We start from the raw sequence: 27980 nt of genomic DNA, 5'->3' as shown, positions 1-27980 counted from the left end.
AAGAGGAAGTCAAGGACAAAGATTACCCAGAGCCGCTTGACATTACAAGGGAAGAGAATCCAGAACCCTCCCATATCAAAGAAGAAGCGCACGAGCCATCCATCCATGTTAAAGAAGAGAACGATATCGTCACGTTACCTTCGACTGGTGTCCGTTTGAATATTGAAGATGAAACTCAAAGTGAGGCGAGCGGAGGGGCGGAGCCTCCAAGTAGCAGCGGCTCAAGTCAACGCCTGACAACAGAAGATGAAAACCACCGGGGAGGATCACAAGCAGGCGGCCTCTTAGCGCTACTATCAGATAGTGATGACACAACGTCACACGCTCTTGAAACTGATGATGATGATGATGATGATGATGAAGAGTATGAGGTAGATATGACGTGTTGCACTGACGACAAACGCTGGAAATGTTCTCAGTGTGGAAAAGCGTTTGCTTCTAAGTGGGGTCTGGAACAACACTTGAGAATACACACTGGGGAAAAACCTTTTGCTTGCTCAGATTTCGGTGAGAGATTTACTCGGAAGGGTTACTTAAAAGACACCCGTCACCATGGGTGGGCCATAGGGGTCCGTGCTCGCCCACCAAGATGATTGTGCCCGCCCATTTGAGGCATGGATCTCTAAAATGGTTCACCTTTTTTTATTATTATATTTTTCCATTCATTCGGTTTATCCGGTTTGTCCTCGATGAAATGTGACCCTCTCTGTCCATTGAAACGCATTGGACTTTGGATCATATTTAATTTGTGAGGGTTTTTGTTTTGTTGTTTTTTTGTGATGAAGTGTTGTATTGTGGAAATAGAAAAAATGCCCGGATGTTCGGAATTATCAATTGGTTGAAAGAGACTGTGAAGGACGTCCAATTGTTTAAATAAAATAAAATTAGATTTTTTACCATGATGTTGTCCCAGGTGTTGAGATGGTACAGCCCAAGTTTGAAGTCAATCGGGTTAACCGTGTAGGAGAAGCGGGCAAAAGTATGACCCCTGTAAATGTGCAAAAATGGGCCAAAATTGGACATTCAAATACTCATACCTCACTTCCTGTCTATTTTAGGGTACACATATCAAAGAGGTTTTTGTTCATCTGGATGTGCTACCGGTGCCACACAATTTTCGTAGCCATAGGACAATCGTAGCGGGACAGGGATCCGTTAAACCTATGTAGGTGGCGCTACAGAGCCATTTTTCTGTTATCATGTATGGCGACTTTAAAATATCCAATTTTTCGCCAGACCCGATCTGCGTGTAAAGTTTGGTGAGTTTTCGTTCATGTTTAGTGCCTCAAAAATGTGGTTGTTTGCGGAAAAGAATAATAACAAAGAAAAAGAAGAAGAAGAAGAAGAAGAAGAAGAATTCCTTCAGGAACAATAGGGACCTCGCAGCGGTCGCTGCTCGGGCCCTAATAATCCAGAAAGAAAAGACAAGCTATCTCTGTCGCTATCTAGTGGTCGGTCCTTCTTTATCGCGTTTCCATTGTCTTGTAATGCCTTTCCATCCATCCATTTTCTGAACCGCTTGCTCCTCACGGGGGTGCTGGAGCCTATCCCAGCTGGCTTCAGGCAGTAGGCAGGGTACACCCTGAGCTGAGCCAGCCAATTGCAGGGCACACAGAGACGAACAACCATCCACACTCACAAGCACACCTAGGGACAATTTGGAGCGCCCAATTTACCTGCCATGCATGTTTTTGAAATGTGGGAGGAGACCGGAGTACCCGGAGAAGATCCACGCAGGCACGGGGAGAACATGCAAACTCCACCCAGGGAGACCAGAGCCTGGACTCGAACCCGAGTCCTCAGTACTGGGAGGCGGACATGCTAACCAGTCAACTACCGTTCCGCCCAGGAACGCCTTTCCCTGTTTTTAAATTCTATTGTCAACTGTATTTCCCTTTTTCCTAACCCCAAGTCTCCAACCACCCCCTTTATTCCTTATACAGTTACCTTCCCTTTATTCCAATCCAAACTACCTTTCTCTTCCAATTTCTACCTCTCTTTCTTCTATTTCCTCACTTCTTTTCTTCCTAAAAGTATCCTATTTTTCCCTACCAACTCCTAATAAATTTTCTTACCCACCACCGTTTTTGTACAAGCCTTATTCCACCCCTTTTTTTTTTTAATTCCAACCATTCTTTTCTAACCTTAATCAACCCTTCCAAACCCTCTCTTCTAACTCCAAAACTATTAATTTTTCATAATACATTACAAAAAAACATTTCCCCCTCCTCTCCCCTCCATAGAAATACATTTTAAATGATAGCATTAGATAAACTTATTTACCTTTGCATTTACCATGACCAAAACCTTTTTCTTTCCTTGTTTGTTTTTCTTCAATTTTAAAACAGGGGTGTTGAGAAGAGGAAGACTATTTTCGGTTACGGCCCATAAGTATAATAATTTTAAATGAGTTTAGCAATAAATGTTATACAAATTTGGACATTTTAACCACAAAGCAGCCAACAACACCTCCAGGCATAATGGGACAAGCTAACAAATTGACTGCTATAACCAGCAGCATCCCCTAACTCCAGTACTGTACTGTAAACGGTATAACAGAGTGCAAAAATTTAGATGTACAGTTTCCTGGCGAGGTGTTGGTGGGGGGTGGGAATGGTAAAAGGGCAAGTCATAAGAGATTAGCAAAAGGAACCTTAATTGACCTGTTATTTGAAATTAATCACAAATCTCCATACAGGATGGGCAAGACCTGTCTATCAGGCCAGTGACATGGAAACACTGAATTTTGTGTATAGGCAGTGTTTCAAGTGGGCCGGAACGGAACGCACCCGTATGGAGCTCCGGCACTTCTAAAAATCTCCCTTGAGCGTTCTGGTACTTCTCAATAGGGATGTAACGATATGGGCAATGTCGTGATATTAATAAAACTGCTACAATATTGTCGTTGTCATGTTCACAATATTTAAAAGCAACACATATGTTAAAAAAAAGTCAGCTTGATTTCCATTTGTGCAGTTCTTGTACCCTCTAGTGGCTAGTTTATTACTGCAATTTAATTTTCATTAGGGATGTTTTGCCCTTCCATGTTTAAAATCTATGCTAATTGTCAGATGAAGGGGAACCTAATTTGCTTGTGAAGCAATCAATGTGTGCTTGCATTAGCAAGTAAGTGCCTCAATATTGTTATTAGAGAATGTAGGTGGTTTATATGCATTGCTGTTATGTACAAAAGTACGATATTTTGCTTTTTTTAGTATGAGCTCTTTTTTTTTTTTTTTTTTTTTTTACAATATAGTGATCTTTCTTAAATATCGCCAACCCCCCGCAATATCGTGATAATATCGTATCCTGATGTTTGGATATCGTTATAACCCTACTTGTCAATGTGCAAAGAACGTACTGTCACAGTCAGCGTTCCGGTACGCTTCACATTACATATTCCATCCATCCATTTTCTTGACCGCTTATTCCTCACAAGGGTCGCGGGGGGTGCTGGCGCCTATCTCAGCTGGCTCTGGGCAGTAGGCGGGGGACACCCTGGACTGGTTGCCAGCCAATCCTTACATATAATATAGAAGTCCGTGCACTGATGACCAAGCGCATGATTACTCCAGTTGTGATATATATATCAGTGCTGTACGAGAGAAGCGTGCTTGCGTCATTCAACGTGATGCTAGCCTAGCATTTTTTTTCTTTCTTTCTTTCTTTCTTTCTTTCTTTCTTTCTTTCTTTCTTTCTTTCTTTCTTTCTTTCTTTCTTTCTTTCTTTCTTTCTTCTTCTTCTTCTTCTTCTTCTTCTTCTTCTTCTTCTTCTTCTTCTTCTTCTTCTTCTTCTTCTTCTCGAGCCGGATCCTAGCCGACCCCAAAGTGTGTGTACAACCCTAATTCTTGAGTTAAGAAAATGTTAAGAAATTCGCTACTGTGCTGACCTGGCTCAAAGCTTAAAAAAAAAAAAAAAAAGATTGCCAGACTCTGCGGTGGATTCGCACGGACGTAAAAATAAATAAATAAATAAATAAATGAATAACATGGATCACTCATGCCAAATAAGAAGTGAAGCTGGCGGTAAGCTTTTTTTTTCTTTCTCCTCTACGGCGAACGAAAATATCAGTGTGTGGGCTACGGTTGTACCAATAAGTATAAAATAAGTATGGAAGAAACTCTAAATGCAGATTTCCTCAGTAATAATGTGAATATAAATTTCTTTATAAATATCTTTCTTAAGATATTTTTACAACTGCTACTCCAAGCAAGTCTGCATCATCATGTTGTCAGAACCATCAACAATAAAATGAAAGCAAATCATACTGAAATATAAACCTAACTTCTGCAAGTCACCATTCACGATACTGAGATGATATACAGTACTCTGAATGGTTGATGCAAACAATGAAGTTGCTCGGCTCTCATTATCCCATACAGGGATCCTGGCGTAAAACACTCACTGATAAGTGTTTTCAGTGAAAAAAATAACATAATTTGTTAGTAGCAACCTAATTACTGAGCATGAGTGGCCAGAATATTACACGTGACTGATACTTATGAAAACACAGGAAAATATCATATTGTACTGTAAATTCCAACTTATTGGAAAATTTGTGGGCATGTGATTGTGTCATTTCACTCACCACTGTGCTGGTTATATTAATTAATGTCAGTCCTGCATATTTTTCCCTTTTACTTTTATACCTATACAGTGGTATTAAATAATATTTAATATTGAAATTTGCAATATAAATATCCCAGATTTTTTCTGATATATATATATATGTATGAATTTCGAGAGTACCGGCACTTATTTTTTTCCCACTTAAAACACTGTGTGTAGGATTAAATGTGTGCATGTGTCAAAAGCTGTATAACAGGGAATGCATCGAAACGTCACATAAAACATCACAAATATAAAATTCCGAAGGTGAATCGAATGGACCTAATATAGCAACATTTTGCTAACACCAATAAATAAAATGTAGAATTTAGAGTCTGGATTGGCGACCAATGCCCGTTGGACGAAGGCCAGAGGGCGGAAAGGAGGTGGATTTTATTTTTATTTTTTTGTTGTCCTTTATAAAAGTCTGTGGGAGTGGGACGTTGAGGCGTTTTTCAAAAATAAGATTGTTAGACGTAGCGCAGCTAAAACAGTAGGGGACGTTGGTGACAAAAAATAGTAAGAATAAAAACATACCGTACACTACAGTATAAAAATACATCCGGTCAGTAGTGACCCCTAGTGGATTGCGGTGGGAAAGCACGTACCTTGCAAAGGTCACTCTGCAAAAGGAAAAGAGTAGTCTGCCGCCATCTAGTGGGAACTTTTTATATTGCATTCCCTTGTTTTTTTTTTATTTTAATTTATTTATTTATTTTTAACCTGAAACGGTTTTTAGTCCAATTCCATTCTCTTTAATAGATGCCCTAACCCCGACCAATTTTTTTTCTCCCACCTGTTTGTTTTTGTTCTTTCCTAATCTAAGCCATGTCTTCGTTTCTATTCCAACACCTTTTGTAAGTATCTTTTTTTTTTTTTTTTTCTTCCTCACCTGGTAAATTATTTTCACTCGCCCTTCTAGTATCCCCCACCATATATTTTTCTTCTCTCTCTTATCTCTGGGTTGTTGAAGAGCGGGATATAATTTGGGGTTTTTAGTTTTGGCTGATATTCGTTTCAGACTTGGCTTTAAAAAGGATGAGACCAAGAAGACATTTTGAATTTTTTTATTCTTCCCCTCCTTTTCCCCCAAAAAGAGAATTCTCTTGAATGTGCCCAGGTTTGCATAAGGACTACTGGACCAAGCAGTCCAGCTCGCGCTACATGTTCTCGCGTGACTTTACACTGCGCTCCTCTTAAAGTGACAGTGCTACATTTTTCATAACACAGTCACTACATCAGTCAAACTTTAGTCCACCTGGTAGTCGTAACATTATATATATATATATATATATATATATATATATTTTTTTAAGATTAATTTTTCTCATAAACCACCGTCTGTGCCTGAACCTCTTTTAGTGCTTCTGGCCCTTTTCATGAGGATACATTTTTTTAACGACTGAAATTAAAACAAATGAGTTACAATGTTGTAAGGTTACAATCTACATTTTTTTTTTTTTATGGAAGGAGTAAAGTAAATTTGAATAAAATCATTGATTTACATTCTATTTCCAAATGCTGAATACACATTTGTATGATTGTGACATCAATGACTCCACTGAAACACTCAATGGCGATTCTCATAAAATCTTTAATGGAGGTGATATCATGCAAAAAAAAAAAACCCCTAGAAAAATAAAGTAAAACCATGACAACCCTTGAGGAGTACCCTACTTGGATAATATTTCTACATTGAAATTATTTCTACTCAGGTGTTTAAAGTAATAATACAATTTGACACATTAATTGATAAGAAAAAGATGGCCGATATCAACTGTCATCATAAAAATATTTGTTTTTTTTGTTTTTAACAAATTGGAAATGTATTTGTTGGTCTTTAAAATTGTTCTCAGAGAGGATACATATGACATAATATGCGTACAAAACAAATAAAAAAAAGAAAAAAATACTGTGAGAAGTAGGACATGGTTGTCATGAGGCACTCAGATACACATTTTGTTTTTAATAAGACTGTACATTTGTGCATTAAATTAAGAGAGTCGCCCTATTTGTGACTTTGTTTAAAAAAAAAAAAAAAAAGGCAAAAAAAAAAAAAAAAGTGTATGAACCCTCACATGTGTGGAAAAAAAAAGAAGCCTTTTCTCTTACCGAAACAGCAATGAAAAAGAAGTTTAAGGCAAGAATGCTGAACACAGAAATCTGATGGTGGACTTGGAATGACTTTTGTTCAGCTGCGGCGTTGGTTGTCGTGTGCCGCCGTCGACCATCCATCAACAAGACTCTCAAGTGTTTTGTGTGTTTGTTTTTTTCCCCCGTTAGTTGCAGTCAGCTCTCTGGCTCGCTGGAAGGTGACGACATTCCGTGATGTTGTCTCGGCGCTGGCGGCCCAAGTCCGCTGCCCGGGACTCCGCGTCGGCCTTACGCCGGCAGGCTCAGCTTCTTGCCTTTCAATACTGAAAGCAAGGCACAAAGTACGTTGGCGTTAGTGGCTGTGTTACCTTGCTAATAACTAGGGATGTCACGATAAGGGCAATATCGTGATATCGTGATATTAAAACTGCCACAATATCGTCGTCACGTTCACAATATTTAAAAGGAACACATCTGTTAATTTTTTTTTTTTTAAAGTCAGGTTGATTTCCATTTGTGCAGTTCTAGCACCTTCTAGTGGCTAGTTTATTAGTGGAATTTAATTTTCATTTGGGATGTTTTGGCCTATGTTTGAAATTATGCTAATTATCAGATGAAAGGGAACCTAATTTGCTTGTGAAGCGATCAATGTGTGCTTGCATTAGCTGTCGTCCATTTTGAGTTTGATGACGTAATTGCGGGCACGTCTCAGTTCTCCTATCTGCTGCTCACGCCAGTTGTATACATTGACAGGGAGCCACAAACTGAGAAATTAGATACTTGCAGTATGCTTTTAGCTTAGCTGGTGTGTTGGCTGTGGGACATACCTGTGTCGTTTGAATCCATGCATTGGATCGTCACAAGAGTTATTCTTTTGGCTCGCGTGCAGTACCAACACCAGGACATACAAGTACACCGAGAGGACTCGATAGCCATGGGAAATACCGAGATGTACTTCTGCTACTGTCTTCAGTTGCATCTTGTCACTCGTTGTGCCCGGCGCGCGCGCACGCGCATGCACACTATCCCGTGCCGTGTCGCGAGCCCGGCGTTGACGGTGGGCGGCCCCTCCAAAAAGGTGCGCCACGTCTTTGCATTATGTTTTCAACATCCGGGGAATGAAGAGTCTCTGAACGCTCCTTTGCTAGCTCTCTGTAAACACGGAAGTAGCTTGAATAGTGCTGCTACTGAAACGTAAACAAAACAAGTAGAGCACGGCGCAGAACTCTTGCTATTATTATGAAAACCACAAAGCCTCACTTGCAACCGATTCACAGCCACGCGATATCCGGTCCACAGCTTTACAAGCGATGTATCTAAGGATTCCCGGCGGATTTTGTATCAATTGATGAGTCTGCTACCGATACAGTTGTTTAGCTCCCCTTGACGAACGATGAACCGGTCGAATCGTTTTTTTGTCCCATCCCTAGTTTATATGCATTGCTGTTGTGTACAAAAGCACAATATTGTGCTTTTTTTTTTTTTAGTATGAGCGCTTTTTTTTCTTTTTTTTTTTTACAATATTGTGATCTTTTTTAAATATCACCAACCCCCCCACAATATCATGATAATTATCGTATCGTGACCTTCTTATTATATCGTATCGTGATGTTTGGCTATCGTTACATCCCTACTAATAACTGAAAATAAGCATTTTGAAAAGGTTAAGATAATTAACTTGTAATGTGAGGAAAATATTCACTTCTTGAGCGGTACCTTGACTTATGAGTCAAACAATAACAATCAAGCCACATATTTTTAAGCCTTCCTTTCAGAATAAGACTTTCCATATTAAGAAGGAAAAAAAAAAAAAATAAATACCGTGATGGGCTGTCATGTTCCCCACCCCGATCTAAAAGGTGTGAGAAATTTGTCTTTTTTTTTTTTTAAATAAATTTACACAATCAAGCCCTCGAACTAATCCCCCCACCCACCACCCCCTGAGGCGCTCAGGAAAGGGAACCAACCTTTGGTGACGTAAAGGTAGAAGAAGTCGCAATAGAGGACGGTCTGGACCAGGCCGGCGACGATGGCGATCATGTCGAAGAAGCCCTCGAAGTAGAAGCGCCAGATCCAGTTGAAGAGGTAAAGCGCTCGATATAGGCCAAGGCAGAACAAGTAGTGGGTGGTGATGGTCTCCGCCTCGCCCGTCTTGCTGATCATGAAGAGCTGGGGCAGGATGGCCACCGACTCCAGGTAGATGGAGAACGTCCACAGGATCTGAAAAGGCAGGCAGGAAAAACTAGGTTGATGTGAGGTGATGAGCTTCCTTTATTCAGGCCAAGGCCCCGTCTAATATACAAAACACTATTTATATTCTGCCGGTGGCTTGTTTAAAAACAAAAAAAAACAACAACAAAAAACAACGTAAAACTATGTTCACCTCCCAACAAAACACACCTCAAGAGGGGAATAGTCATGGTTGATGAGCACAGCCAGACCCCCGACAGGGACCACCAGGAACTCCACCCTGAAGCTGTCGTGATTGCCGTCGTATGTGGCCCGGAACTTGGCATAGATCAGGTAAACGGTGGCGTACGCACAGCCGATGTAGATCACCTAGAGAGGTAGAAACGTAGCGTTAGCATCGGCGCACACTGTTACACTATTATCTGAGATTGCTGGAGACCGGTTCACCATGATGTCACACTGACTTCCAGGAGGCAAAACAAGTTTTTGTCATTGTTTACAGTTCACCTCATAAGTAGTTAATCACATTCCGCCACCCGGAAATACCTTGACAACTTATTTGCCTATTTGTGTGCCTTACCTTCATACACGTGTTGTAGAGCGAGATGAAGGAGGTGAGCAGGTCCAAGTAGCGTGTGGTGAACACAATCGCAAAGAGGATTTGACTCTTTCCGGAGATACCTTTGAAAACATGCAGGGAAATGTTGACTACCAAAACTAATACTGGCGTGAACATGAGTTAACTGCAGGATTGGAATTTCCAATCATTCCTCAAACACTTATCGAACAGCGCCACCTCTTTGATTCATGAATATAACAATGACCAGAATTCAAAACCCCCGGTGCATCCTTCCACTGAGCTTTGAGTTTGGCTCTTAAATACACACTATATACCTGATGATTTTAAGAAGGGCCGAAAATGGAGGTGGGATGAGGTTTTGTGCCTAAACCTATTTTACGTGTTGCATGTCTATTATATAACTGGTGTCCATAGAAAGGCAACAACCATGTTAAAAGGACCCGCCAGGCCTAAAGCCAACTGATGATGTTCAGGGTGACCTGAAGAGAGATGCTGACAAGACAATTGCCTTGGAAAAAGGCAAAGGTAAAAAACTAAATTGGGTTCTGTATGTATTGGCTTACGCTTCTTTAAAATAAACCGATTGATTTTCTTTTTAAAATGGCCACCCAAATAGTAAAAAAAAAAAAAAAAGAAAAAAAAAAGGCATTAGTTCGTACAAGCTTTAATCTCACACAAACGTCGCAATTCTTAGGTCAGAAATCTGTTCTTTTTTTTTTTAACAACACGTTATCACGCACAGTGCGTTGTTAGCTACTCTTATTGTTTACAGTGAAGGTCGTCCGTTTATTGCCAACATCGTAAAATGCGAGGTGGCGTCTTTGCATGCTAACTACTTCCGTAGCGCTTTCTAGAACGCCACGTCAGACGCCAGACAGAAAAAATGGAATATCGAACGTCATACGAGAGGCGTGCGTAGAGGATGAAAGCGATTGGGGTTGTAACAGCTACACCACATTCAATATTGGCAAATGCGTTCCTCTAACCTAATGCAGTTCTGCATAAATTTAACTTAAACAATATTAAAATTATATCCACACAGTAATCTTGGGTTCGCAAGTTTGTTAACTCAAGCGAGTATAACGCTCGTTATTAATCAATACACCTGAAGTATATATACATTAATATCGCCAAAAGATCTATTAAAGTTAATTTCGGCTCTTTATTGTGATATTATTGTATATTATGTTCACTTGTGATCGTCGTGCAAGCTTGAGAGTTCCTTCCATGAATGAATGGGGTCGCTAGCTTAGTTAGCAGCTAACTCAGCTAGCGAATTAATTAGGCGATCATTTTTCGACTATAAACAATCAACATGCCAAATTTTATGGCATAATAGACATTGCTAATGTGGCCTGAACTCACCTGCGCACGACCTGCTTTTCCATATCTTCAGTAGCAGGATGATGATGGCTGCCAAGTGAGAAAGGTCTCCTGTCAGACGGAACACGTTCATGGTGGCAAAGTACAAGACCGAAACGCCAACGTAGATATACTTCCTACTGCAAAAAGTCTACGACTGCCTTTAAACGACCTCTGGGGATATCTAATTGTCCGGTTTCACTTATCAAGCAAACGGACCCGCGCGGTCCTCTACGGCTTGAAAATATGGCGAGTGTGCAGGTCGACGTGGAAGGGGGCGTGAACACAACACATGAACGGATTGCGATTGGGTATGAAGTTTGATTGGCAACGAAACAAGCCACTCCCATAAAATGGCTGCTTTTTCTCCAATTTCGATCGGGTGGAACCATGGACCACTCATGAAGAAAGTAAACTACATTTTACTTATTTACAGTACAGTATAGTCTTTTCTACGGAGCCCCTAAGGTGACATGGTAGAATCTCCAATCTTTGCGAGGGAACGCAGTTTTTGTTTTTTTTACCATGTCACCTTCGGGGCTCCGTACTTTTCACTTAATTCAATGCATTAATTTTACCATTTAATACAGTGAAATATTCTGCACAGATCTATTACATTCAAGTAGTAAGTACATGATAAGTAAAATATATACAGTGGTGCCTTGAGATGCAAGTGACCCGATGTATGTGTTTTTCAAGGTAAGATCTATCGTTCGGATATGAACTCAACACAACACTTCATAACGAGCAGCAGTTTGGCCAATAGTGAATAATTCTTCTAAAAAGAGGCTTCCAGTTGTTTAAGGCTACACACAATTTATATTTAATGGCAAACTAAACATAAAACAATGAGAATTACACATTGGGTATTTAAAACAACCACATAACTTTGCCTGTCCACTTAGCTTAATGCTAACAATTGATGTAAAATGCCATAGACTGGATAACAAATAGCAACGGAATAGCACATTTGAACCAAGTGATATATGAATACAAAACAGACAGTAAGTACACCCACAAGCACCAACCACTTGGATGAATTGTTTTGAAAATTCGTTCAGTTCATAAAGCTTTACTTACAGTGACATCTCCTGGCGAAAAGCAAGACTGCAGTGGACTTAAACTGCTTTGAAATCTGAAATTGAAATGTAATACACACACTCACACACACGCTCTAAAGCTGAATATCAACTACAGTACACATAAAGTAGACTTGAAAAAAATAAAGTGAGAAATCTATGTATTGTTTTAGTGATTGATTAGACAGATCTGGTAAAATATGTCGTTTTTGGGTGTGTCTGTGTGCGAGAGATAAATGGATTTGAATGGTTTCAGAGAATGAATGAATGGATTATGCTATCCTAATCCTATATCGATAAATATGAACATGAGTACCAAATGGGTATCAAAACTAAGACCCGAAAGCTACGAGAGAAATGCTGGACTAGAGCAGCAGAGTATCAACGTCAATAAAACAAACCCACACTCCAAGCACTCATATCATCGCCGGATTGGAATGTGAACCAGTCAAGTGGCATGTTCGTAACGTGTAATTTGTGTCTGGTCCCACACATGAAAAAGTCATTTGTTAGACCTGTTTCTTGTTTATGGTCTCCCAGTGTCAAATCTAAAAATAATGGACAATGTGATATGTGATCATATGGCTGTTTGCTTTGATGTGAATTTTCATCCTACTGCTTCTGTTACATCGAGGTTTTCGCCAAATGAAGCCTCATGAAGCAATGAAGCTTTGCAGCCAATTGGTTTGCACATGTAGCAAAGCCTCAAGGTGCTTCATTTATTCTATGGCGCCATCAAGTGGTCTAAGAGCCCAAGAGGTCAACATTGTTAAGAATTCAATGGCTATTTGCTTAAGACAAAGATATGAATGTGCTTGTGTTAGTAATTGAGTATGTGAACAAAATACAACAAGTGCTAAGGATAATTTGTTATTCATTTTTATTTAGAAATAATAGCTTTCCCACAGTGGCTGGCTTTAAACAGTTTCTTTTTTTGGACAATATTTCACCAGCTTTAGAAAATATTCTTTCACAAGGCACAGATGAAGCTGGGGTGCAGATAAATGCGAGTGCCATTTTATATAAATTTGGGGAGGTATTTTTATGTCTCCCAGTACACTAATGGATTTTCATTCTGTACTGTGTTTGCATTGCGCGCCAAACGTCGGACCACTCCCGAAGTGTTCATGTGATTCAGCCGGCCGGCGAGGCTTAACACACTTCATCATTTCCGGGTTTTGCCGAAATGACGCGCGCCTCGGTACAAGCTTCGTGGAAACGCCCCTCCCATTACTAGAAGATGTTGTCCACCAGATTAAGCCATCTGTTGCCCCTCATTTCTTTAAAGAGGTTCTCCCGAGTATCAGAAAATCTGTTCTGGCTATTATCAACAGTAGCCTGTCTTCTGGCGTAGTCCCCAAACAATTTAAACATGCTGTGGTGCAACCACTCCTGAAGAAACCCGGTCGAGACCAATGTGAGCTGTCAAATTTTAGGCCCATTTCCAAACTGCCCTTCATCTTAAAAATTTTGGAAAAAGTGGTACACATGGAACTAAGCCTTTTCTTGGATGACAATAACATCCATCCATCCATTTTCTTGACCGCTTATTCCTCACAAGGGTTGCGGGGGGTGCTGGAGCCTATCTCAGCTGGCTATGGGCAGTAGGTGGGGTACACCCTGGACTGGTTGTCAGCCAATCACAGGGCACACAGAGACAAACAACCATCCACACTCACAAGCACACCTCGGGACAATTCAGAGCGCCCAATTAACCTGCCATGCATGTCTTTGGAATGTGGGAGGAGACCGGAGTACCCGGACCCACGCAGGTACGGGGAGAGCATGCAAACTCCACCCAGGAAGGTCGGAGCCTGGACTCGAACCCAAGTCCTCAGAACTGGGAGGCGGACGTGCTCAACAATAACATCTTGGAGATTTTCCAGTCAGGTTTTAAGAAAATGCATAGCACAGAGTCAGCCCTGTTACGAGTTTTTAATGATATCCTCCTGGCAAATGACACTGCAGACTATGTATGTCTCGTTCTACTAGATCCGACTGCAGCTTTTGATACAGTGGACCACAGTATTCTGTTGGCTCGTTTACAGCACCAGGTGGGCATTGGTGGTAGTGCTCCTGAGTGGTTTCGATCCTATTTGGCTGACAGAACATTCTGTGTTCGCCTTGGGTGCTCCGAGTGCCGCACCGCCCCACTGTCATATGGTGTTCCACAAGGTTCTGTATTGGGGCCCCTACTGTTCTCACTATATTTACTGCCCTTGGCTCCATCCTAAGAAAACATGGGATCTCTTTTCACTGCTATGCGGATGACAGTCAGATCTATGTCCCGCTTAGTACATAGATACAAGATTCTTCTATTTATTTTCAAATCTCTAAATGGTCTTGCCCCACCTTATCTCGCTGAGCTCTTGCACCCCTACACACCTGCCCGGTGCCTCAGGTCAGCCGACCAGACTCAATTGGAGGTACCGAGGGCAAAGCGGAGGCGCTTTATAAATAAAGTTGAGTTGAGTTGAGATGCAGTTGCTCCTTCACTCGTCAAATGTCACCTGAGTTGAAGCAAGCTTCAAAGCGGTGCATCTATGGAAATTTAGGGCAGTGTTTTGAAGCACTTATTGAAACTTCGGTGTCAAACTGCCATCACTACACAAAGGCATCTTTTCTTCATTGACTGAGGGTAAACAACTAACTGTACCACAGCTTACTGAGCTTAGTTGTGAAACTCTTCTATGTGGGTTTCTGTCTGTATTATACTGCCCCCAGGTGGCCAATGTGTGCACACCAGAAGGAGCCAAACAGTCACAAAAAATTCTAATGGACAAACTTGTTTCATTTGTTACATTTTTTTTTTTTTTTATTAAATGTTCTGTATTTTTTTTTCTCATTTTTTCTAAAGAACAATAAATTACAACATCTTTCTGGGTGTTTTTGGGGGGAGGTTGGAACGGATTGATAGCATTTCCAGTCATTTCAACGGGGAAGGTTCATTTGTGATACATATTGTTATATTTTTTTCACATGACATATTAGAAAATAAAATATATTTATATGTTTTAATTGTAGAATCCCTTCTTCATGCCTCCGAGAGCACGTGAATGAGTTTGCGCATGAGATGTGGTCTGATGAGTTCCAGCGTCATGTCAGTTATGTTGCAAAGGCATGCTGGCTGCAGGAAAGAGGAAGGAACCCAGCAGTGTTGAGTAAGTGGAATTTACCCATTTCCATCATCTCGTGCGCGCTATCATGAGATCATTCACTGTTAGTCCGCAGACATGGTGCCATTGTTTTGGCTTTCTCTCCTTTCCCTCACCTGGCTGCCATCAAAAGGTACATGCTTGCTTGATCTTTGCAGACACACATCTGTTTCATGGTGTCAATGTCTTCCATCAGGAATGGCCAAACCTCAGAGCTGCCTGTCACAACCAAGTCGCGTCATTTGGCGTGGACCGGGACAAGATGCCGTGATACGGTGCAGCGTCCATCCCGACTGCTCGGCCGAAAGCTTCTTCTACAAGTGGTTCGCTTTCGAGCGCAGATCGCACGGTGCTCTTAACCTGGACCACAACCATCACAAGTACAGACTAGAAGGGGCCACTTTACATATTATGTCCCTAAACAGCAACGACAGTGGAATTTACTACTGTGCTGCCACATCTTTGGGAGACCCGAGACCCGGGGCTCAGCATGTCGGGTTGGGAACAACTCTTGTTGTAAAAGGTAAGGTATTAATTAAACATTCCTTTAGGACTACAATTATTTTAATTAGGGATGTCCCATACCACTACTGTTTAGACAGACACCAGTATGAGTACTGAACTGTTGAGTACTCATCAAAACCAAGTGATGTGCTTATAGCCATTAAAAACGAGGGGGGGGAAAACGATAAAACAATGTGAAATGGATTAAAGATAAAATACACAACCTGTGAGCTGTCTCAACTTCTCACGGAAAGAGATGTTGCCTAGGCGAGAGCTGATTGGTTGTGTTTTAGATGTCTTAGGAATCGTTGCGCCTTTTATTAAAAAGGCAAAATCTGAGTCCTACTTGTCTAAAACTGTCAATAATCTAAATGGCCCAAAGAAAGTCTGGAAAGCAATAAAACCAGTTTATGGAAGCAAACAAAGAATTGGCCTTCTAACTTGTACTGTTAAAAACTCACTCAGCATTACAGATACAGTACATCTGAAATTCTAAATTGCTTTAATCAACACACTGTTTCTCCCATCAAGCTGCTTATTTGAGTAGTTCTACCCAAATTCAAAATCACCGATTGATAATCACTCGTCATCTAGTGTTTCATTGTCTGAACCGTTTGTCGTCAATCCTGTAGCCAAAGAGCCCTAAAGCAATCAGAAACTGGCAAATCTGCGGGGCCTGATAAGATAAGATTTTCTTAAATTATCGGTTGATTTAATTACAGAACACCTGACATATGTAGCTTTTTAACCTCGGTCTCTCAAATAATGTGTTTCCCTTTTGTGTGGAACAGCATGTGTTCTTCCTTTCAAGTCAAGTTCATTTGTATAGCTCGTAATCACACAAAGTATCAAAGGCCTTCACACGCCCAAAGTTTACTAAAATTAACAACATCCCCTGATCTTAACCCCACAGGAGGGCAAGGAAAAAAAAAAAAAAAAAAAACCCATCTGGGGAAATATAAGAAGCGGTCAGAAGGGGCCACTGATGTGGGAATCCCCCCTGCAGGATGACCAGGCTGCAATGGTGTGAGTTCCTTTATTAAAAAAAAGGTTATTCCTAAGTCCTCAATAATTACAGGCCAATATTCAAGCTCTGTATTCTCTCAAAACTCCTTGGAAAATGAGTTGCTGAACAGCTTAAAAACTTTGTTCGTTTATGGCATTTCCAAACGCGAAATAGCACAATAACTGCTGCTATGAAGGTAGTTGATAACATTTTGTATTTCGTTGGGTTCAATCCAATTCAAGGATGATTTAAAGTGGATCAATTTGAATTGATACACTCACATTTTTTCAACCAAAACTGATTTTCCAATTCAAATCACTTTTAGGCACATTCCTAAGATGTTAAAACACTGATCCATCCAGTACCAAACATCTTTCCCAAGGTTGGGTTTCCCCCTTATGCAGAAGTGATAACAAAAAAAGTTTCCTTGTGCTTGCAGAAAAGACACAACTCATGGTGGGTCATGTCCTCTTGTGGTTAACATTCGTCGTCTTGGCCCTCTACAGCTCAGCAATAGTGACGCTTATTATTCAAAAGAAGGTAAATTATGCAAAGTAGCTTTTTATGTTGTGAGAGAACAAATGTGCACTTTCCTAAATTGATGTTTCTATGTGTGTATTTCAGTACGGCCTCAATATATGCAACTGTACAAAAAGTCACAAAAACAACAAGGTCAGTTATTTTCTATTTTTATGTGGTTGTAATGTGGAGCCTTCATGTGTGAACAATTTAGAGTAAAGGTCGAAGAAAAACCAGAACAGGAAGCAATGTTTGCATTATACTACCAGCAGTTACTCACTTCTTTTCACTAAGGCGACATTTGCACCATGTTCTCAGCGGTCACTCAGGTGGGCAAAACAGGATGATCGTGAGACAATATGGAGGGGAAGGAGCAAGCAAACGAGACGTCGTGATTGCCCGAGAGATTTTTAAAGTGTCTTTTGCCACGGCTGTCACACAGAGCGGATGAGAAACCGCGTTGGCCGTAGTGGTACGGGAAGCATGTGTCATATCACACTCAACACCTACAACGCTTCTAATTCTAAGCCACAAGTTTAATTAACCTACATAACAGTTTGCCGTTTTAAAAGCACTAGCTAGATTTGATCATAGCCTTGCTTCACAAATCAATCCCGTGGCGCTCCAAGTTTCTTACGTGTCAGAAATGGCCAAATATAAGAAAATGCGATTATGAAAATACAGTTGTGATAAACGGTCCCACCAGAGAACACTGTCCAGCTTCAACAAAACCTTAGCGCTAGCCACAGCTGCTACATTGTTAGCATGGCTCAAATTACTCTTAACACTAAATGCTATCAATTTGAAACTTTACATTTTGAACTTACATTTTATTGAGTTATTTTTTTACAACAATAGAACATTTTGTACAACATTCCTTAAAAGAAAAACAATATACATGTATATGAAAATAAAATACAATAATTAGGACATAAACAGTGTCATATACTTAGCATTCCTACACAGTCAACAATAGTCACGTGTACAGTCACTACAATCAACGAGTAGTACATCCACAAGCACCCCTCCCAAACTTTACATTTTGGAATGTGTACTGGACAATCAATGAAAAATCTAAAAGAAGTGATACTGTTAATCAGAAATGTTGTATATTAGGCATTACTTCTTAATCTTTAACTGCCCGAGATCACGTGCGCTGCCTGCATCTTTTTGTTAGTCTTATGGCCAGTTATCTGCAAACCAGAGGTGGACATTCCATCAGTTTCAGCAAAGTTCCTGAGCACAATAAAGACACCTCATTGTGTATTTTCAACTTTGGTTGTTCACAGCAAAACACAAACAAGACAAGAATATTCCGCGATGTGCTGCAAGAGATGGACCACAGACGGGACGTGAAAAGAAGCAAACAGACGGCGAAAAGAGACCCTGCGCCGGCGGAGGTACACTTTCTTTGAGTCAAGTATGCAACTTATGCACATTACCTTTAGTGAGACTTTTCGTGCTAATCTCTTTCACAGGTAACATCTGCCGAGTTCAACACACCTGATGACATTTATCAAAATGTGTAAGAAGGCGTTGAATGCTGCATTTCGCTTGTAATTTCACTTCTATCTTATTGAACTGGAAAGAAAACCAAAATTGAACATCGACTTTCTGAGACTGTGAGATGTTAAGATAATTAGTGAATGTGGCATGTTAGAAGGCAGACACTTTTTATTATTTGACCTTCATACACGGCATACGATGACTCTTCGATGGCCTGAGCTCACCCCAGTAGAGCAGCGGTGCAAAACATGGAGCACTTGAGCCAGTCTGCCATGCAAATAAAACCGCAGAATAAGTGTCATGTTCATCTACTAAGCAAATAATTACTGAGGACAAATGTTTCTTTTACACTCCTCGTACTTGTGTACCTTATTGTATATATGTCAGCATGAATGAGTGCCACTGCAAGGAGAAATACCAGCAAAAACATGACAGAAGAGTAACATATTTTTTTTTTAATAAAACACTAAACCCAACTTGTGCTTGTCATTTGGTCCGTTGATCATTGAACATGTCAAAACAAGGCACATTAGGTTAGATTATCCAGTATGGAACTGGGCAATAGCAATGAAGTTAAGTGTGCAAGGTACACTCGGAAACATTTATTACCCAAAACCATGACATGGGAAAATAACCTACATTTGCTTACATTCCTTATAAAACTCAAATCATTTCATACTTCAAAATACAGTAGTGTTTAGTCACATCATTTTGGCATATAAAGTACATGGATACACGTCAAACATCCTCCAGGAACCAGGAAGTTGCAAAATAAGCAACTAGTTTCCGATTTTGTTGTTGTTGTTGAGAGCTTTGCCTTAGTGGCAGTGTGCTTGCTACCGAGTGTCATTGTCATTAGAATCAGTGGACATTAGACCAATGCTCAAACAACAAATCTAATGGTGGCTAGCCTTTCGCACAGTACTGCCTGACATGTACAGAATTTGACATTTTACCCAGCAAATATCATATTGTTCATCTTCATAACAACAAAACATAAAACACAGTGAAATGACGATATATACAAACAGAGATAAAGCTAAAAGAAATAATCTCAAAATGGTTGACATGTTTGTCTTTGTATCATATTGGTGACATCTGACATAATGCATTTCTTAGCCCCATACCCTAAGGATTGCCTAACCCAACCTAAATCCAATTCAAATCTATACCCAAAAACCAAGCCTTGACCCTTAAAATGAGTTTATGAACTTGTGGGGACCACCAAAATGTCCCCGCAAGGACAAGTTGGCCGCCACAACAATAGTTAAACCAGGAATATGGGCCCCATAATATAGCAGAAACACAAACGTGCACACGCACTAAAGCATACCAACCCACCAGGATTGGAAGTACCATTTTCTGGTCAAAACTGCCTCAAATGGCCAACAAAACCATCATCAAGCTTGTGTTGTGGAACTTGCGGTGAGTGAGCATGTAACAAACTAACTCCCAAAGTGTTTTATTTTCCCATTACAGAGGGTGAAGCTGCATGCTACAACATGAACAACACAGTGAATTAAGTGCATCAAGTAATACAAGCATATGCTAATGTAATAGCATGTGCTTGAAAGCACAATGTCAAATGAATTCTAAAGAAATGGCCAAAGAAGCCAACAAATTGTTTCCTATTCCTATTATGAGTCAGGCCTCTTTATTTTTGTTTTAATCATTTTGTAACAAATTTTTCTTGGGGCTTTATGACAGTCGGGAATGTTAAAATGTTACTTAAGGTGGAAGTCAACCTTAATGATTTCTTGACAATAATATGTTAACCCTAGCCCAATATATATATATATATATATATATATATATATATATATATATATATATATATATATATATATATATATATATATATATAATATGTTCTACGCTTCCCCACTAGTCTAAACATGACATTGTGATTAATACATTTGTGGACTATGACTTATGAAGCAAAATTCAGCACTTTTTTCCATCTCAGGGGGTACTGAAGATGACATCACAGTGGCTCAGGGCTCAGGCAATGACCAATCCACAGCTCACCTCTTTTCTGATTGGTTGAGCAACTGTGATGTCATGTTCATTTGACAGCAAGTGGCAAAATGGTCGCCTTCTGATACTGGTAAAAACTGCTGGATTTTGCTGCTCAACTCATATTCCATTAACGCAACCAGCAGCATACCGTATTTAGCCTAGCAGGAGCAGCATAAAACATTGACAAAATTTGGGTGACTTCCCCTTTAAAACGCTGCTTGCACACTCAAAATCTTTAAGATGAATGAATTCCCTTTACATTATCTCCTGTTTTGGACACAGAACAACTTGGAAGTGAACTAGCGCCACGGAATGGATTGTGTTCCACTGTACGAGTGTTTGGCACTGGACTCATAAGGCTCATTAATAAGCCAACTGGTTCAACTATAGCAAAAGTCAACAGACGTTCTCTTTGATTATGTGTTCTTCTCAAACATTTGAACATTTTGTTGGATGTGTATCTGCTTAGAGTCTTCACAAGAAGATCAATGGCAGTTTTTGCACAAATTACCCCACCATTATAACCCTGGATCATCTTTAAAATACATCCATTTACATGGTACCATCATCTCTCAGCAATTATTTGTCCACATTGAGGAAGGTCAACCGTCTTCCTCTGCATTGCTTCTAGCTTTCAGTGTACTTGCTGTCGACGGTGTGACTGTTACGTATGGAAAAAGGCCTCCAAGCCAGAACTTGAACGGCAGCCACACACATGGGCAGCACACACACCAAGTAAAACATGACGCTGTGGAGGCTCTCCAAGGCACTGCAAAGGAGACAGGCTTGACTTTAGGTGCATTCAATTGGACAAAAATGTTAGTTGGTACACGTTTGTGGTTTAAACGTTCACTCAATCTAAACGCTCAGATCCATTAATACAGTATATACATAATTATACTTACTGCCCAATACTAAAATAGTTTAAAAGCAAATTTTGAATGATCTTAAATCCTAATTTAAAGGGATAGTTTGGATTTTTTGACATGAATCTCAAGTCGTTTGTCTTTTCAAAGGCGGAAGGCGCACAAGGCGGAAGGCGCACAGATCTGCTGTCTGCAGCGCAGTGATACGAACGATCAGAAAAGTAGTGCCCTTTTTTCAGAAAGGAGTTTAGTGTGCAAATGTATCACTCTTTTGAACACAAATTGCTTTTCGAAGAAAAACGTTTTATTTCGGTGACCCCAGCCAACTTGCTGGACTATTTTCCTCTCGTCCAACACCGGACCAGAACTCGTGTCACAGAACGCTGTCAGGGGTAATTCAGTGATGATCGCACACACTGAAGGTGAGGATAAAATAGAGATTCATGTAAAAAAATCCAAACTATCCCTTTAATCGTCTAGTATGATTTTCTGTGCTCAAAGGGGAGACTGGCGCATGTGAGGCCATTTAAAAATGAAAAATTCTTAGCGTTGCTTGATAGTTTTATAGCCAACTGGATGAAATTTTTAAACGGGCTTGCAACCCGTTGACTTTGTTTTGTACTGGATGTGAAAAATTTGAGGTCAATCACTTACCGTGGGAGGAGCGCTGCCTTTGAATGTTGAAATAAATAATACAGTCCTCATCAAGAAAAATTCTGCAGTTTGTAGAGAACGACTTTGTTTGAGAAATTTCAAGTGACTTGCTTTTATGGAGTGTGGGTACTCGGTAAATTGTCAAACTTAGGCTAAAATCTGTGTCACTATATGGCGATGTAATTATATTTGTGAAATTTTAAGTCATTCGGGTTTAAGAAGTGTCATGGTCGTTAAAAATTTTACCTTTCTGGCCACATAACAATACCACAATGTGGCAAAATTCTGCATACAAAATATTTGTCAATGACATTTAGCTGAAATTTCAAGTCACTTGCTTTTATGGCCATTGGACTGCCAAACTTAACTGTAATTGCAACTCCAGTACCAGCATTTGACTACAAAATGCTTTTTTTTTTTTTTTGTAGAAGACACTGAGCTAGCCTTACACCTGGTAAAAGGGCCTTTAAATTGTGCAATTTGTCGGCTAATTAGCAGCACCACATTGAGTAAAATTCTAACAATCCAAAGTTTTTGAGGATGTTTGAGCTCGACTTGCATACGATATTTCAAGTCAGTAGTCATAGTGTTGAGCGATTCCTGTCAACCTTCCCAAAAAAGCAACACTGCATATTCGTTATGAAATAGTATACACAACACAACAAACGGAACTCAAGGAAGAATCACAAAATACACAAACGTTCTTATTTGCTTCAAGTGTTTGTTTGAAACTTTAGGCCAAGAGGCTGCATTTACCTTGGGTCTGCGTCCTTTCCAGCATCTTTCAGTTTCTCGTAGCCAAACTGGTTGAGAATGTTAATCACCAACATTGGAGCCAGAGATTGAGCAGGCTTAGTGAACAGGGCGTTGGTCCCAAACACCATGGAGGATATTGGGGAGCTGTAAACACACCATGCCTTCTGTCATTCTCAGCATATTAGCCTGCATCTCGGAGCATGCCATCATATAAAACCTCCTTCCTTTTGCACCAATCATACACACAATATTGTGCACCAATTTGCAATCATTTGATTTGCTTTCCAAGCTAAAACATACTAAAAATATAGGAAAAGTGCAAAACTAATGGTAAGATAATATTGACATGTGAAATAAGTACATTTTGTAAAATATATCATTAGAATATATTTTAGGAAAATATTTCATTTGGCTATAAACTTTCCTAGCCAAATACTTGACTGAAAACCTAGGCAGTTATGAGAAAATACATTTAAATATGTTATGTTACATTGTAATTTATATGAATAATACTTTACTTAGTTCTAAAGTATCTTTTTTTTTTTACTTTACATATGTTGTTCATTCAGCATTATTTAAATTTGAAAGTACTACAACTAAGTACATAGAAAATAACTTTTTTTAATGTTTTATTTTTTTTTTTAAAGAAGTACCAGTAAGGTAAGCAAATAAATGTAAATATTATAGTAGGTCTTCTAAAATAAACTGAAATGGTTTATTTTAAATGATATTATTTAACACAATTCACAATAAGCTGTATTAAACATAGGAAATTTATATAAAAACAAAACAAAACATACAAACATAAATTCTAAATAAATAGGTTTAAATGAATCCGAATCGTTATTCTCCAAAGGTCTTACTGAAATGAAAAGCATAGCACTTTTACTAAAATTGTATTCCATGAATAATAAATTAACTAGTAAGTTCCACCAAAGTCAACATATTCACCTGAGTTTTGACTTTAACTTTGCAAATGATCAACGTGGTGAAGATTCTTGAAGGTAAACAATTACAGGAAGGGAGTCCAGTAGAGATGGACCTCCCAGACCCTTTAAAGCAGTACTGTACCAGAGGAAACCATCCAAATTCATTTGGATTCAGTTGGCCTGAGGTTTATTTTTTCACTACAAATGATGTCTTTGTTCATTGGTGTGCCATGAAGAGTTTTTCCTAATGTCAAACAAATCAATGCTATCTTCCATGTCACCATCACAACTCTTTCACAGTAGCAAGTGCAGTATGAAAAGGCCTTTTCACAGATTTTTTTTTTTTTTTGGTTATATAAAATAGGCTAATTCAAAATGTATCTAATTATATTTGTTTGCTTTTGTCTTAAAAAAAAAATAATTAAAAAAAGTTCAATCTTAAATGTGCTGGAGTTTGGGCTGTGCTCAAAACAGGCCTCTTGTTTTTTTGTTTTTTTTCTTTCCAGTGTCCATCCCAAGCGACCTTTTGCAAACCACGCCCAGACCATGTCCCCAAACATCTATGGTCGTATCAGCGCCATGGAACTCCACTGTAAAATCGATCCACAAAACATTTTTTTGCTTCAATAACACTATACCATAAAAAGTTCCAACACACTGTGGACCTCCAACAAGCAAAATAGTGAAGTGATGAGCCCATGGATTGTGTAAATTGGACATGAGAACAAGAGTTTGTCAGGTTGTCTTCAATGGATTAAAGGATGGTCTCACATGCAGCTAAATGTCTCCAAGCTAAACAAACAGTCTTACATTCGCTCCAAGGTAAGAGCCTGTAAAGTAGCTATAATGAGATAGACTAAAGCTAACGAGCAACTGAACGAGCTAAAATGTCAAATTTCATTGACTCTAGAGGCAAAATCATCCACAAAACTGGACATCAAAGTTATACTTACGATTATTTAATATTGTACATTGTGTACAATATTGTGTGTAGAAAAAGCTTTAATATTAATATTTTAAACTCCACAATGCACCTTTAAAGGCGACAAAATGCTGCAAAGTGTGTGAAGAGTAAGAAAAGTGGCGGAGCTTTACAACAATTACCAGACATTTCAGGCACTGAAAAGAGTAATAGATTTGTTCTCAAGCTATTTTCAAAACTTTAAATTGGTTAATAGTGTGTAAAAACAACAACGTGGGGACAAAGGAATTGCATTGATTTGTGAAATGTTGAAATAATAAGAAATTGACCATATTTGGGTCATATAAGCTTTCTGTCCCACAGGCAGGTTGGGAAACACTGCTTTAAAGCATTAAAAAAAATATACTAGAATTAATTAAAATTTAATAAAGAAAATGAAAAAAGAAGTGAAAGCTGGTGTGCATATAGTAGCCTCTTGCTCACCTGCGCTTGTACTTCTGCATGTCAGTGTCAATGATATCTGCTAGAGGCAAGCCGAACAGACTGAAGGCAGCTTGCACCATCACCCTGCAGAGGATGAGAACAGTTAGCAAGCAGGCAATCCATTTTCATGGTTAAAAACAAAATGGTTAGAAAATGTATTAAATCTCTTACATGCTCAGGGTGACAAATAATGCCAAGATACGATAGTTCTGGGCACCAAGCGCAAGCATAAAAGCCCCCATTAAGACCTCCAAGTAAAAGGTGTACAGGATAATTCTGTAGTAGCCAAGGCTGTGAAGAAGTCTGTCACAGCTCAACACCAACAGCTGCAGTTGAAATAACATAATATTACACTTAAAATATTTGGATTGAAAAAAAATAAAGTGTTGTGCTTGCCATGCGCTTAAATTGAAGCCCATACCTGAGGACAAATGAATCCGGCGCCGTACATGACGCTTCTGGCCAGTGATGAAAGCACATGAGGAGGAATCAGGTGCTCGGTAAATATCAGAGTAAAATTACTAAAGAAAGCCAGCATGAAGACCTGGAAAAAGTTCATGAGCACAAAGAGCCGGAAGTCCCTGTTGGTGAGGATTTGCCACGTCAGAGTTTTCACCGTGGAAGCGGAGGACTTCAAGCTGTAGGAGGCGGGGTCAGCGAAATCGTTGGACGCTTCGGCGTCGAACTGCGTCTGGCTGCGGAGGCCCGTGTAGAGCATGCAACCGCAGCTCAGGATGGCGACGATCACGGCGAACGCCTGGAAGGCTGTGAAGTCCTCCATGTTTTTGGACAGCATGCCGCAGAAGAGCACACTTGACGAGCCCAGCAGCGACGCCACCTGGGAAATCAGAAACGTGACTGTTTCAAAGCAGCTGGAACTTTCCATGAGCTGTATTTTTTTTAGGTTATTAGTACAGGAAAAGTGATACAGAAATAAAACGTAGAAATGTGCATTTGTAAGTGTATATTTTTTTTTACAATGTGTTTCCACAAGTTCTTCCTTCTTCCACATCATTGATTGTCTCAAAATCGCTATCATGATACTGTCACTAGCAAAATATTTTGAAAATATCATAATCCATCCACTAACTTTACCTGGTTGTACTTGATGAGTCTGAGTCGGTTCTGATGGTGGCTGGAAATCTCAGCGAATAGGGCGCACTGAGCCAGCAGCACAAACGTGAGCAAGCCGTCAAAGGCGCACAAGGCCACAATCAAGTGGACGCCGCATAGCCAGTCGCCGGGGGCGTAGGACCTCCACGGGAACCAGGCGATGAGGAACGCCAACGAGTAGAGCGGGGCGCCATACAGGATGGAGAGACGCCGCTGGGAGCAGCACGCCATCTTAGAGTTGTCTTGCAGGTAACCAAAGAGAGGATCGTTGATAGCGTTCCACAGCATGTAAACTACCTATGAAAAGTCACAACCCATTTAGAACACCTCCAAGATGATTGGATTGTTAAAAATACTTAACTTAAAAGGTGTACAACTTGGAAATCACAAAAAAAACTTCAGTGACTTTGGCTTAACTCCACAAACATTCTATTCTACCATGACAAATATCAACAACAGTGTATTTATTAAAAAGCAGTTATCATAAATACACACAGCCACAAAGATAAACATATTGACACAGGGCGTGTATATTGGCATAACATAACTTGTGACACTCACTTGTGATTTGTGGAAAGCTCCCTCGGATATCTTGTACTTGCTGATGAAAAGCTTCACGTAGTAGAAGGTGAATATGTTGTTGATCATGGCAGCACCCAACGTGGTCATGGCATAGGCCAGAGCCGCCGGGTTGACTCCCAGGTTGACCAAATGTCGCGGTAGCTTCATAATGCCTCGCACACCTTTCGCATCCGCGGCCATGACAGCCAGGTAACGCGCTCCAAACTGTCAAATATCGGCCAGTCTCACCTTTTGTTCAGCATGTTTCAGTTGTTAGCGATACAAAGAGATGAAAAGTAACTGAAACGGTGTCTTGCGTTCGTGAATGGTTGTCAGATGGTGCCAGCGCCCTTGTAAAGTTTATTAACAAGCAACATTGCCTTCTGGACAACACGGTGTTTCGTTAAGAAGGCGGTACTTACTTGGCTAGTGTGTTGATTGGTCGAAACGCGTTGTTTGTTACTTCCTGAATGGTCCTCGTGAATTTCTGACGTGGACTCACAATGCCCGTGCTGGAGTGAAGCCATCGGCGGCCATTTTGCGTTGCCACAAGAGCACCTAACTCGGATATTGTAAACCTTTTTTTTTTTTTTTTTTTTTTTTTTTTTTAAATCATTATTTCTTCGCGTCTTTTTACGTTATTTACGGCCTCATCGGCGAAAATGCCACAGTGTGTGTGTCATATGGTTGTACCAATAAGATTGCGGGAAAGTGCTTTCTGAGTGCTGCTCAACTATGCCTGCATCATGTTTTCAGAAACATGAACAATTGAAATGAAATCAACCCCCCCTGCGAAATTTAAGCCTCACCTTAGTCATGATTCACGAAAGACCGAACAGTCACAGTGGCAACGCAAGATGGCTGCCCTTTGGCTTCAAGTCACGAGTGGGTCGTATCATGAATACCGAAACTACCAAATACATTTTAATTGAAAAAAAAACAAAAAAAACCACAACTTCTATAACTTAGCGGTCCGTGTCTCTCAGAATTGGGAAAATAAAAAAAGAGCGTCGTTCTCAATAAAATTTTTACATTTATTTTATGACAGCTGGCAATCTTTGCAGTAGGGGTCAG

The 27980-nt window shown here is 39.9% G+C and overlaps 3 protein-coding genes across 11 annotated transcripts; 1 reads left to right on the top strand and 2 right to left on the bottom strand.

Moving 5' to 3' along the window:
* Positions 1-6182: 6182 nt before the first annotated feature.
* On the bottom strand, positions 6183-11106 carry LOC144026610 (ER lumen protein-retaining receptor 2). The gene is made up of 5 exons (XM_077533425.1): positions 10838-11106; positions 9473-9573; positions 9103-9261; positions 8670-8922; positions 6183-7025 (listed from the first exon to the last, which is right to left on the bottom strand). The coding sequence occupies exons 1-5, from the start codon at positions 10926-10928 to the stop codon at positions 6991-6993; spliced, it is 639 nt and encodes a 212-aa protein (XP_077389551.1). The 5' UTR covers positions 10929-11106; the 3' UTR covers positions 6183-6990.
* Positions 11107-11192: 86 nt separating this feature from the next.
* On the top strand, positions 11193-19072 carry LOC144026588 (immunoglobulin superfamily member 6-like). 8 transcript variants are annotated; one of them, XM_077533391.1, is made up of 9 exons: positions 11193-11244; positions 14938-15074; positions 15145-15201; positions 15265-15417; positions 15494-15591; positions 17018-17118; positions 17203-17250; positions 18387-18497; positions 18576-19072. In XM_077533391.1, exons 2-9 carry the CDS (start codon positions 15034-15036, stop codon positions 18624-18626), a joined length of 660 nt encoding a protein of 219 aa, XP_077389517.1. In that variant the 5' UTR covers positions 11193-11244; positions 14938-15033; the 3' UTR covers positions 18627-19072. The 8 variants fall into 8 exon arrangements, 7 of the variants coding, with proteins under 7 accessions (XP_077389517.1, XP_077389537.1, XP_077389507.1 ...); XR_013285226.1 differs by lacking the exon at positions 11193-11244 and adding exons at positions 11274-11533; positions 17416-17569 and having other exon boundaries at positions 15265-15591; positions 18576-18608; XM_077533374.1 differs by lacking the exon at positions 11193-11244 and adding an exon at positions 11276-11533 and having other exon boundaries at positions 15138-15201.
* mfsd13al (major facilitator superfamily domain containing 13a-like) lies at positions 17907-27344 on the bottom strand. 2 transcript variants are annotated; one of them, XM_077533331.1, is made up of 7 exons: positions 26907-27344; positions 26328-26642; positions 25654-26070; positions 25404-25558; positions 25233-25316; positions 22899-23042; positions 17907-21391 (listed from the first exon to the last, which is right to left on the bottom strand). In XM_077533331.1, exons 1-7 carry the CDS (start codon positions 27105-27107, stop codon positions 21250-21252), a joined length of 1458 nt encoding a protein of 485 aa, XP_077389457.1. In that variant the 5' UTR covers positions 27108-27344; the 3' UTR covers positions 17907-21249. The 2 variants fall into 2 exon arrangements, with proteins under 2 accessions (XP_077389457.1, XP_077389466.1); XM_077533340.1 differs by having other exon boundaries at positions 17907-18333.
* Between the last annotated feature and the right edge of the window lie 636 nt (positions 27345-27980).

Source organism: Festucalex cinctus, chromosome 1, assembly GCF_051991245.1.
Source record: "Festucalex cinctus isolate MCC-2025b chromosome 1, RoL_Fcin_1.0, whole genome shotgun sequence".
Lineage (NCBI taxonomy): Eukaryota > Metazoa > Chordata > Actinopteri > Syngnathiformes > Syngnathidae > Festucalex > Festucalex cinctus.
Note: the sequence above shows the minus strand (reverse complement) of the source record. Positions and strands in the feature narration are given on the sequence as shown.

What these genes read in the sequence shown, in the direction of transcription:
- mfsd13al (XM_077533331.1), bottom strand. Translation starts at nt 27,107, where the DNA reads ATGGCCGCGGATGCGAAAGGTGTGCGAGGCATTATGAAGCTACCGCGA. An exon ending in GAGCTTTCCACAAATCACAA is followed by an intron (nt 26,643 to 26,906) that starts GTGAGTGTCACA and finishes GACTTTTCATAG; the next exon opens with GTAGTTTACATGCTGTGGAA. An exon ending in ATGCAGAAGTACAAGCGCAG is followed by an intron (nt 23,043 to 25,232) that starts GTGAGCAAGAGG and finishes GTGTGTTTACAG; the next exon opens with CTCCCCAATATCCTCCATGG.
- LOC144026588 (XM_077533355.1), top strand. Translation starts at nt 11,502, where the DNA reads ATGCAAGTGACCCGATGTATGTGTTTTTCAAG. An exon ending in AAGGAACCCAGCAGTGTTGA is followed by an intron (nt 15,075 to 15,144) that starts GTAAGTGGAATT and finishes GTTAGTCCGCAG; the next exon opens with ACATGGTGCCATTGTTTTGG. An exon ending in AACAACTCTTGTTGTAAAAG is followed by an intron (nt 15,592 to 17,017) that starts GTAAGGTATTAA and finishes TTGTGCTTGCAG; the next exon opens with AAAAGACACAACTCATGGTG.
- LOC144026610 (XM_077533425.1), bottom strand. Translation starts at nt 10,928, where the DNA reads ATGAACGTGTTCCGTCTGACAGGAGACCTTTCTCACTTGGCAGCCATC. An exon ending in GAAAAGCAGGTCGTGCGCAG is followed by an intron (nt 9,574 to 10,837) that starts GTGAGTTCAGGC and finishes ATGTTTTCAAAG; the next exon opens with GTATCTCCGGAAAGAGTCAA. An exon ending in CTACCTTTACGTCACCAAAG is followed by an intron (nt 7,026 to 8,669) that starts GTTGGTTCCCTT and finishes CCTTGCTTTCAG; the next exon opens with TATTGAAAGGCAAGAAGCTG.